This window comes from Aquarana catesbeiana, linkage group LG12, assembly GCF_042186555.1.
Source record: "Aquarana catesbeiana isolate 2022-GZ linkage group LG12, ASM4218655v1, whole genome shotgun sequence".
Taxonomy (NCBI): Eukaryota; Metazoa; Chordata; class Amphibia; order Anura; family Ranidae; genus Aquarana; species Aquarana catesbeiana.
Window position 1 is genome coordinate 24,983,728 of NC_133335.1, and position 12,296 is coordinate 24,996,023.

Genomic DNA, 12,296 nt, shown 5'->3' on the forward strand with positions numbered 1-12,296 from the left:
TGCTCGTCTCCCCTGCGCTCCGGCCGCCATATTCATTTTTCCCGGCGCACTGTGATTGGGCGTATGGGGGTCATGTGCGGAGGCGAGACTTCAGGAGCAACTGTGATCGCGGATAGGCCAGCCCCACGCCGCACATGACCCCCATACGCCCAATCACAGGGCGCCAAACACTAGACATGGCGGCGGAGCGCGGGGGACACAGGAAATTAGGAGGAGGCAGCCAGTAGTGACACTACTGGCACGAAATTGTGCCCCCCTAAATGTCGCGCCCGGGGCCACGGCACCCCCCGCACCCCCCACGCTACGCCACTGCGTCGAATTGTTTCCGAGCATGCGCAGGAATTTTGCACGTCGGAGTTTGTACAGACGATCTGAATTTCCGATCGGAACTTTTTTCGACCGAAAATGAGAGAACCTGCTCTCAATCTTTTGCTGGCCGGAATTCCGCAAGCAAAAGTCCGATGGAGCATACACACGGTCGGAATTTCCGACCAAAAGCTCACATGGGACTTTTGCTGGTGGAATTTCCGATCGTGTGTACGGGGCATTAGACATTTTCTGACCTACTGACATATGTAGGATGACAGGTCCTTTTTAAGCTGGTGGTGTTCCCCTATGTATCTACTGTAGTCTCTCCTCAGGCAGTACAGTGGGGCTCATATGGACTGATCTGTGTCACACCTCTAACTTCTATCATGGCCATTATCAGCATGTGACAAAGCCCGGGGTGAGGGTGTGTGTAACACATGAGTATTGATCAAAGGTGTGCACAAATCGCTCTTCAAATACAGTTTTTTTTTTCATGTTTAACATTGTGATTAATGTAAAATGACTTCCTTTGTGAACATGCCATTTCTTCAAAATTATATAACTGATCTCTTGTTCATTATCTGAAAGTGATTGTTATTCAGGAACCAGTATATACAATTTGAAAAGGTTAGTTCTTCCCTTTTCCTGTCTCGGCCTTACCTTCTCTTTCTAAGTTTGTTTCCTTCTTCTTTGCTCTCTTTTTCTTGACGGGACTCTGCTTCCCCTCTCGGTTTTATATGGGACCATAGTTGCCAACATTGCAAAAAAAATATGTGGGACACTTTTTTGGCTGTAGGCGGGGCCGTATAATAATTAGGGGGCGGGGCATGCATTTAGCAATAAAAAATAAAACTGCAGCAAAAAATGGGCGTGGCTCAAAGGGGGTGTGGTTAGAGTCTGAGATGAATGAGGGATGGAGAGGGAAAGCGGGAGAGAGGAATGGAGGGACAGCAGCCCCAGATCCTACACAACAATAGAAATATGTGTATTCTAGAAAGTTTAACAATCAGCAGATAAAGATACTCCAAACACCTGGTGTTAGCGCTTCAATCATCCCGGCACCATGATTGTTATGGTGTCAGGATGATTGAAGCGCATTATTTCTATTATTACATTGTAATATAAAATTAAATCATTCAACTCAACATAATGCCGAATCAGTGGGATCCCTGAGCGTGTCCCTAGCCATGTCGCCTGCCACCAGCAGTCCATCCTTGCATCAGGTGTCCCCAGCAGAGTCTGTCCTTGCATCAGGTGTCCCCAGCAGAGTCTGTCCTGCATCAGGTGTCCCCAGCAGAGTCTGTCCTCGTATCAGGTGCTCCCGACAGAGTCTGTCCTCGTATCAGGTGCCCCCGGCAGAGTCCCTCCTTGCATCAGGTGCCCCCAGCAGAGTCCATCCTCGCATCAGGTGCCCCCAGCAGAGTCAGTATAGACCCCCTCAGTGCAGACCCCCTCAGTGCAGACCCCCCTCCGTCAGTGCAGATCCCCTCAGTGCAGACCCCCCCTCAGTGCAGACCCCCCTCCATCAGTGCAGACCCCCCTCCATCAGTGCAGACCCCCTCAGAGCAGACCGCCCTCCATCAGTGCAGACCCCCTCAGTGCAGACCCCCCTCCATCAATGCATACCCCCTCAGTGCAGACCCCCCTCCATCAATGCAGACCCCCTCAGTGCAGACCCCCCCTCCATCAGTGCAGACCCCCCTCCATCAGTGCAGACCCCCTCAGAGCAGACCCCCCTCCATCAGTGCAGACCCCCTCAGAGCAGACCCCCATCCATGAGTGCAGACCCCCTCAGAGCAGACCCCCCTCCATCAGTGCAGACCCCCTCAGAGCAGACCCCCCTCCATCAGTGCAGACCCCCTCCATCAGTGCAGACGCCCTCAGCAGACCCCCCTCCATCAGTGCAGACCCCCTCCTACAGTGCAGACCCCCTCAGTGAAGGATGGTGGGAGCCAGGTTCTGAAATCTGTGCTGGGCTCCACAAAAGCTACAGAAAATCAGTAGGTGGATCAACCCATCATTATTTGTGTAAAAGTGTGATATGCAATTTGGGTGGACCGACCTTTTAAGCACTGCTATCTTTTAGGTCTTGTCTCTAGTGGACAACTGGGAAAGGCCAAGGTCAGAGTTTACACTTGAAAGAAAGCTGGGACAGGGGTTCTTCGGAGAAGTCTATGAAGGCCTCTGGAATGGAGAGGAGAGAGTTGCCATCAAGACCTTCAAACAAGGTTTGTAACAACAGATTTGGGGATTTCCAGAGGAAAGGTGTGAGTAGATTCCTCTAAATGTGGATTTTGGGCTCTTGCAGAGGACCTGAACAGAAGTGACATGGAGAAGGAGATAGACGCGCTCAAGTCGCTGTGTCACCGGAACCTCATCCGTCTCCTGGCTGTGTGTTCCATCGGAGAGCCAGTCTACATTGTCACCGAACTCATGACCAAGGGAAACCTCCAAGATTATCTTAAAGGTCAACCAAAAGTCAAAATATGATATCCATGATCTGAAAACTGCAGAAGCAGGGAATACAGAAGCAAGGGGCTTATGAGACGAAACATAACCCCCCTTTAAAGTAAACCTGTTATCCATTATGAACATCTAAAATTTCATAGCCCTTCCTTTTCCTGTAAATGCTCTTCAGTACCCCACTAAAGATTATGTTTAGATTGCTAGTGAGCTCTTCAGTTCAGGTCTAAGCCCTGACCCCTGCCGAGAGATTAGCACCAATAATGGCAGTGTCCTCATTGGCCAACAAGGTGTTCTTATTGGACAAGGATGCCAGGAGCTCAGTAGCAAACTGAAAGCAGTCTAACACAGGGCAATGGAGAGGTTTGTTTTGCCTAGGAAGATAATAGTGGGCATCTTACGGATTCTGATTACAATGTAACACTCCTATAACAGATCACACTGCCTCCATCCAACCAGATCAAATGTGATGTTCTTTATGGCAGTCATTATTGTGTCTGACCATAGTCATATGTCTCTCAACAGGTGTAGAAGGGAAGCGCCTGAGAAATTCTGATTTTATAAACATAATCTCCCAGGTTGCAGATGGAATGGAGTACCTGGAGAAGAAACATGTGGTCCATAGGGACCTGGCCACACGGAACATTCTGGTCGGGGATAAGCTCATTTGTAAGATAGCTGACTTTGGACTGGCTCGCTTGCTGAAGGTTTGATATAATCTGCTGTCTTGTCACAATGTCACATACAGTACAGTTTAGTCACTTTTAAAGTGACTCTGTCATGAGAGACGGAGCTGTCACTGGTGGCCTCTTGATGGCTCCCGTGACTTCCCACCAGGAGAAAACAAAAGTTCCACAGGAGGGATTCCCCCATCAACACTGACTGTAGGGTTGCCACCTCATACCTTTAAACCTGAACACATATGAATTACACAGGTTCTGAGGCTAATTTCATGCAGATAAAGCACCAAGTGAGTTTAATTACCACCTTAATCAGCCACAGAACCTGTGTAATTAATATGTGTTCAATTTTAACAGTGTGAGGTGGCATCCCTAACTGACTGTGTTTATAGGGAAATTGAGCGCTTTTCTTTCCTGCGACCTGTGGTTGCAGGAAAGAAAGTGGCACGACCTGCTTTAGTGTCCACATAACAGCAAGGGAACTAGTATTCTCAAAAAATTAGGTCATCAATGGCAGCCTCCATTATTCAGCAACTCTTGGGGGGGGGGGGGTTAGGGTAGAGGGCCTCCAGGACATTGGAAGAAAAAAAATACAGTGACAGGAAAGGACCATGTGACTGCTGAAAATGTTCACCCTGGGTGGGATTCGGGGAAGGGAAGCATTGTACGCTTAATAGAATGAGGACATTCTTTTGTACAAGCTCCACCCCTTGTGTAATGTTATTATTGGAGGTAGCATGGGGTCTGGTTTATATGAAGAACTAATTTTCAGCAGAATAGACTCCCAAACAAGAGATGGTTCCCATGCTTCTTGAACTATAAAGAATCTTATGACTCCTATTAGCATCTATTTCTCCCTACAGTTTCACTTTAAATGTAAATGCAAATGTCCAAAGGAGGCAAGGAAGAAAATATGATTTGTATATTTAAGGCCTGATACTGACCCATTAAATCCTACCACCCTGGGCACCAGCCCTCAGATGCCATTATGATAAATAAAGCCTGAGGTGGGGTGTCCCAAAGCTTTTTTAGGAACCTAGTAATGTCCCTGATATTCTTATTGTATTTTCAGGATGATATGTACTCTCCAGAAAACAATCGAACCATTCCAATAAGATGGACAGCTCCGGAGGCTCTTTCCCACTGTAAATATTCTACCAAGTCTGATGTTTGGTCCTTTGGGGTCTTGGTTTATGAAGTGTACACATACGGCGAAACGCCATACAAAGGTGAGCAGCTCTGAGAAACAAAACCTGGATGAAATATATTTCCATTACCCTAAAGGAGGGGAATTCTTCCTCCTATCCACTCCATCGGGGAACTAAAAGCAGTCAATTACTGGACAAGAAGTGGCACCATGATCCATAGGAGGCCAGGCAGTGCAGAAGATCCTCTTGGTGGGACAATAGTCAGGATCATAGAAGAGAAGTCTCACAATCAGAATTCTAAAATGCAGAAAAGGACATAGGCTGGTTCAACAACTTGTTGTCTACTTAAAACTACAATTAATGTAATGAAGAGCTCCTATTTCCTTTTCGGGACTGAGTATTCTCAGGCACCCCTTTCTAACTCTTTGGCTCCCTGCCCACCACCTACTCCTGAGGAACCAGTAAAATGGGCATGGGATGAGCCTATAGCTTCATTTGAGTTGTGGTCATTTAGAGGAAGACCCTGGTTTGAATAAAAAGCATAGAATCTTTTTAGAGGAGCTGATGTCATTACTTAATACAGCCAAAGAGCGCTTCCCAAAATAAGAGCAGCTATATTTAGTCCAACATTTGACACCCTCAACAATGTATGCTCACCAGAACAATTTATTTGAATTATGGTGCTTTTAAGGTGCCAACATTTGTACCAAATTATACTCTGCTGTTAAAAAAAGTTATTTTATTTGAAAGTAATTGAAACAAATTAAATTTGGACTTAAAGCGTTTGTTATCCCAACATTTCATATTCCTGATATGTGGCTGCTGTACCATGTACTTGTAAGAGAAAGTATCCTGTTCTCTTTGTATTGCTTCTTTTGTGTGAAATCACTGGTGATCCTGCTAGTCCCCTTGCGTTTCTATTAAAAACTGACCACACTAAGCAGGAGAGCACACCGTGGTCAGTTCTCCAGCTATGCTGGGAACTCAGTATGCTCTCCTCCAATGATCAGACTGGTACTAATATGCCCCTGCTGCACAGCCATTCACTGGTAAGCTCAGTTTACTGTTGTTTCTCCTCCTCCCCCAGTTCCCATGCAGCTGAGAACAGAGGGAATGTGATCACTTATAAAAAAGGGAAAAAATGTATTTGTAATGTTTTTTGATAGATCTATACACACATGTTTTACCTTTCATTCCTATTTTAAACTGAATTAGTTGTTTTACAAGGTGATCGTTTACAGTCACTTTAATACCATACATTTCACAAGTAATATACATTATACATAAAACTAATTTCCATGTGTTTCACAGTCAACCATTATGTATCCCCTTTAATTCAGCAGGTGGGGTCCCAGATAGAAATTGGGGTCCAGACCGGAGAAAGAAAAAATGCAATGATTACGATGCGTTTCGTGGGTACTGACCACCACTTCCTCAGATTCTATGAAACTCAAGTTAAATAGAGAGTTAGTCCAGGACTGGAATCATAGGCCACTCTTTGACAATGGGACATTTGTGCTGGAAGCTACCAGAATAGGTGGAGGGCAGTTGGAGGGATTTTCTTAATTCCTCTTTCCCTGCCTTTGGCTTCTTGTCCTCCTTTTTTACCTTCCCCGTCCCCCTTTTTTCTCCCTCCTTCCTGCCATGTTTTTTCCCTCTCCTGACCATTGTGGAGGATACCTGGGGTACAGAAATAGGAAAGGAGATGATAAGCCATTGTAAAAGGAGATGATGAATGCGCTACCCAAAAAAAAGGAAAAAACAGCTGCCACAAAACCATATGACAAAAAGGAAAAACAGATGTAAGAATAAACTGTAGCGCTAGAAACACACAAAAAATATTAATAATAAATAGGATTCAAAGTGCATATAGACGTAATGTCCCAGAAGAAGCAAATGTGTAATCCAAAGGAGCAAAAAAGTCCACAATGAGAATGGATAATCCGTATATCAATTCTGTCTGCTTCTCAACCTTCAGCTGGTATATCATCAATTTAAGCGAGTAGATAAAATACCCTTACCAGAGAAGTTGGATTCTACTGCCATAAGCATAGAATCAATGGAGCTTAATGCCACCCAGGGCGAAGTGGTGAAGTGTTGGAGGCAAAGGTAGAGCCTCTCCCGGGCCGGGGCGTCCCCTCTCTACCAACAGGAGCAAAGCCGAAAATGGGTTCCAGAAAACGTGGTGGTTTCTGGTTCTGGATGAGAAGCGTAGATGGTCCCAGTAGGTAGATGTTCGGTTGACTATGATATGGCATCCTTCGTAGTAGTTCACAAAGATGGATAGGTCTTTAGAAAAACATGGGAGTTCCAGAGCTGACCTCCCAAGGGGAGGTTTGGTGTGGCTGGTGGTCCACAGGTCCTATGAATACAGTCTGGGACTAACTCTCTATTTAACTTGAGTTTCACAGAACCTGAGGAAGTGGGGGTTAATACTCAGGAAATGCATCCAAACTGAATTTGTGTTATTTTTTTAGAATAAAAGTAGATTTTTAACAGTAGAGCATATTGGTAAATTTGGTACTTTTTTTGGCACAGTGAAAGCCCCACAATTAGAAGAAATTGTTCTTGTGTCCACTGACTTTAAGGACGTTGGTGCCTATCCACACAATCCTTGCATTTGATATATATAGAATGTATGCTCACCATCCACATTACATCATACTGACTGCTACAGAGAAGATAGGAAAAGCTCCTTTGGCATCATGCTATCTTAACATGTATTCCTGGTTCAGAATTTATAGGTGCAGGATGAGCCACTATAGGGAACTTAGAAGGGCACTGCAAGTTGCTGATACTCCATCCAAACGTAGGCACCTCTGATAGATTGTGGGAAAATAAACATACAGTATGTTCACACCAGCTAAGCATTCATGTTCATGCCTACAGAACTGGGGTGAAATACAATGTGCTGCCATTTTTTTTTTGGGGGGGGGGGGGGGACAATAGCAACCAGGCCAGGTCCAATCACACTTTCTCCCAAGAAGAGTCACATGGAGGTCTCTGTGGGTACTTCCTAAAGACTATTATCCAATTTAGCCTGAAGTAGCATAATGGGGGTTATTTACTGAAGGCAAATCCACTTTGCACTGCATGTGCACATGGAAGTAAAGCCACTGTAGAACCGAGGGGGACATGCAAGGAAAATAAAAAAAACTGCATTTTAGCTTGCACATGATTGAATGATAAAATCAGCTGAGCTTCCCCTCATTTCAGATCTACCCCTTAGATTTAGAGCGACTGCACTTAAAAGTGCGCTTGCAGTGGAAAGTGGATTTGCCTTTCGTAAATAACCCCCAATGTCTATTAAAACCATAAGTGGTGTACGAACCCCACCAATGGCTTTTTTTTTTGTGGGCTATGTATAAAGTTAAGTATATCTAAAGACCATAGGACATTTAAGTAGCTAAATAGCTACAGCTAAAACTTTGTTTAGTTTTGTACAGAGTTGGGAATGGGTAAAACCCCTGTCAAGATTATTAGGTCATCTCTGTCCCTATTGGGGAGATTTCCTTTACAAGAAATGAGAATAAATCTCTCCAAAGTAAAGGAAACCCCCTCTTGGACAGCTGTCACCATATTTTGAACCAGTTGAAAGATTTCCACTCTGTTCTGGTGACATCTCAATATGTTGGATTTTCCCCCACTTTTTGTCCTGGTGACAATGACCATGAGAGCAAATAAAGACAGTGACAAACTATTGTATGGGCCTGGAAGACCCCGCCTCTGTGTATAACAGAGATGAAAAACCGCATTACACAGGCAATGATCCACAGTAAGATTGAGGCAACCTTACTAGATATAAGTCTCAAAACACCTAAAGGTCTAGCAACCTTGGGTTGATAATAATTTCCAGTGCCTTGAAAAAGTATTCATACCCCTTGAAATGTTGTCATGTTACAACCAAAAACGGAAATGTATTTTATTGGGGTTTTATGTGATAGACCAACACAAAGTGCCACATAATTGTGAAGTGGAAGGAATGTGATAAATGTTTTTCAAATTTTTTTACAAATAAATATGTGAAAAGTGTGGGGTACATTTGTATTCAGCCCCCCCTGAGTCAATACTTTGTAGAACCTCCTTTATCTGCAATTACAGCTGCAAGTCTTTTTGGGGATGTCTCTACCAGCTTTGTACATCTAGAGAGGGACATTTTTGCCCATTCTTTTATGCAAAATAGCTCAAGCTCTGTCAGAATGGATGGAGAGCGTCTGTGAACAGCAATTTTCAAGTTTTGCTACAGATTCCCAATTGGATTTAGGTCTGGACTTTGACTGGACCATTCTAACACATGAATATGCTTTGATATAAACCATTCCATTGTAGCTCTGGCTGTATGTTTAGGGTCGTTGTCCTGCTGGAAGGTGAACCTCCGCCCCAGTCTCAAGTCTTTTGCAGACTCTAATGTCGTGTACACACAATCAGATTTTCTGACAACAAATGTCGGATGTGAGCTTGTTGGCGGAAAGTCCGATCGTGTGTATGCTCCATCGAACATTTGTTGTCGGACTTTCCGCCAACAAATGTTGGCTAGCAGGTTCTCAAATTTTCTGCCGACAAATGTCAGACTTTCCGACCGTGTGTACACAAATCCGTCGGACAAACATCAACACATGCTCAGGAATCAAGTGCGAGCCGGAAGTGCTCGTTCTTGTAAAACTAGCCTTTCGTAATGGAGATATCGCGTACATCTTGTACGTCACTACGTTCGTAATTGTTGGCCAACATTTGTGTGACCGTGTGTATGCAAGACAAGTTGCAGCCAACATCCTTCGAACAAAAATCCACGGTTTTGTTGTCGGAAAGTCTGATCGTGTGTACGGGGCATAATAGGTTTTCTTCTAAGATTGCCCTATATTTGCCCTGTCCCTGCCTAAGAAAAGCATCCCCACAACATGATGCTGCCACCACCATGTTTCACAGTGGGGATAGTGTGTTCAGGGTGATGTGCAGTGTTAGTTTTCCATAGCGTTTTGCTTTTAGGCCAAAAAGTTCAATTTTGCCCTCATCTGACTAGAGCCTCTTCTTCCACATGTTTGCTGTGTCCGCCACATAGCTTCTCGCAAACTGTAAACAGGACTTCTTATGGCTCTCTTTCAGTAATGGCTTTCTTCTTGCCACTCTTCCATAAAAGTCAGATTTGTGGAGAGCACGACTAATAGTTGTCCTGTGGACAGATTCTCCCACCTGAGCTGTGGATCTCTGCAGCTCCTCCAGAGTTACCATGGGCCTCTTGGCTGCTTCTCTGATTAATGCTCTCCTTGCCCGGCCTGTCAGTTTAGGTGGACCGCCATGTCTTGGTAGGTTTGCAGTTGTGCCATACTCTTTACATTTTCGGATGATGGATTGAACAGTGCTCCGTGAAATGTTCAAAGCTTGGAATAATTTTTTATAACCTAACCCTGCTTTAAACTTCTCCACAACTTTATCCCTGACCTGTTTGGTGTGTTCCTTCATGATGCTGCTTGTTTATTAAGGTTCTCTAACAAACCTCTGAGGGCTTCACAGAACAGCTGTATTTATACTGAGATTAAATTACACACAGGTGGACTCTATTTACTAATTAGATGTCTTCTGAAGGCAATTGGTTCCACTAGATTTAGTTAGGGATATCAGCGTAAAGGGGGCTGAATACAAGTGCATGCCACAGTTTTCAGATATTTCTCTGTAAAACATTTTGAAAACCATTTATCATTTTTCTTCCACTTCACAATTTTATGTGCCACTTTGTGTTGGTCTATCACATAAAATCCCAATAAAATACATTTACGTTTTTGGCTGTAACATGACAAAATGTGAAAAATGTCAAGGGGTATGAATACTTTTTCAAGGCACTCGGTTTTGACTCTTCCCTTTTGGAACCATGACTATCCTGGGGCCCACTGGTCTTCTGAATGGTACCCCTTCCCGATGTATGCAGTGACCTCTGTTTCCCTTATCTTCTTTTCTTTCTATTAATTTATCTTGTTTTCCTTGTATTTTCTCTTCTTTTCCCTCAAAAGTATGTAACTTGTTTTTGGTGTCTTTTGCACCTTGGATTCATAGGATTGGCTGATCTTAGGGCGCCTGTAGCCCAAAGCAACATATAGCTCTATGTTCGCAGTCCCTTTTTACCTTTTGCCTTTTTCTTGGTTGTTACCAATCCAATTTCTGTGACCTTATTATGTACTTCATGTTGTTGTGATACTATCTTTGAAGTGGGTACAAACCCAATTTTGACTTTTACATGTACCAGCTGTGACACTGCTGTTATTTTCTCATGTCTTTTAATAAATATATTGAACAAGAAGCCTGCCACAGGTTCAAACCCTTCCCTACTCTATATAAAAAAGTTTGGGCATTCTATATACTGTAATGTTATGTGGTCTTTGTAGAGCAAAAAGGTTCCTCTTTAGCCTTTTATGAGTCATGGATCAGACTGACTTGTCTCTCTTCTCACCAGGGTGGAAAAACCAGGATGTCTACATAAAAGTCTCCAATGGATACAGACTTCCTCAGCCGGTGAACTGCAAACCGGAAATGTACAATTTGATGCTGCTTTGCTGGAAGGACAAGCCTCAGGAAAGGCCCAGCTTCCAGGAACTGGTGGAAACACTAACGGGCATTGAGAGGACTGTTCGATGACAAACTGGACTTTGAAAAAATTTGACCAGTTATGCCGCGTACACACTTTGACGGACTTTCCGACGGACTTTCCGAATGAACGGACTTGCCTACACACGATCAACCAAAGTCCGACGGATTCGTACGTGATGACGTGGCGGACTTTGACCGGACTCGAGTCCGTCGGAAAGATTTGAAACATGTTTCATTTCTAGGTCCGTCGAACTTTTGGGAAAAAAAAGTCAGCTGGAGCCCACACTCGAATTGTCCGACGGACTCCGGTCCGCCGGACCAAGTATGCCGTAAAGTCCGGCCGTGTGTACGCGGCATCAGTGTGATTCTCCATTGGTGAACAACAAAGTAGAGTGTACTTTTTTTAAGAGGTATTATAAAGTTATTTTGCTGCCCACTGACAAACTTTTTACCAGGACAACAAATTATAGCATCCTCCACTGAACAAACTTGTATCTGACTAGACCGTACTTCAAGATTGTCTCTTACGCTGGCGGGACAGTGACAATTTTCAAACTGGCGGAAGGGCGGACCTTAAAACTTGTCTATAGCTTTGTTCAATTATGGGCATAAAACTGTCTTGATTTTAGATTTATCATAATGAGACGTGTCAAATTAGATATTATTGATAGAACAAAATAAGGAAAAATCTTGCGAGCCACAATAATCCAATGCTCAATGTGCATAAAACGTGAAGATCAGAAAGTAAAATATATAAAAAAAAAATATATATATATATATATATATATATATATATATATATATATATATATATATATATATGTAAATATATCTAGCAGCAAACTCAGTTCACGCATTCATAATCGTGCAAAAAGTGTAGAAAAGAGATGTTTGCGCTGCGCTTGATAATCTATTATAACTGGTATCAAAAATCACTAATAAATAAAAATAAATGACAAATACCGTAAATTAATACAATTTTCCACATAAGAACTTCCTATGTATAGTGTGCGCATTAATTTCTACATTGTGCATCCATATCAAACAATCAAAGTGCAATGTGCATATACAATAACGCCAAAGCAAACTTAATCCAATGATGTATTTAGACAACATG

At 43.4% G+C, this 12,296-nt stretch overlaps 1 protein-coding gene across 1 annotated transcript in view; it reads left to right on the forward strand.

Annotated features, from left to right (window-relative positions):
* Nucleotides 1–12,026, forward strand: part of LOC141114011 (tyrosine-protein kinase Srms-like) — a 64,122-nt gene extending 52,096 nt beyond the window's left edge. Inside the window, exons 4-8 of the mRNA XM_073607432.1 lie at nt 2,396–2,537; nt 2,618–2,776; nt 3,298–3,479; nt 4,525–4,681; nt 11,046–12,026. Of these exons, the coding sequence (XP_073463533.1) occupies nt 2,396–2,537; nt 2,618–2,776; nt 3,298–3,479; nt 4,525–4,681; nt 11,046–11,227 (822 nt within the window). The 3' untranslated portion in view covers nt 11,228–12,026. The remainder of the gene's footprint in view (nt 1–2,395; nt 2,538–2,617; nt 2,777–3,297; nt 3,480–4,524; nt 4,682–11,045) is intronic.
* Nucleotides 12,027–12,296: the final 270 nt, after the last annotated feature.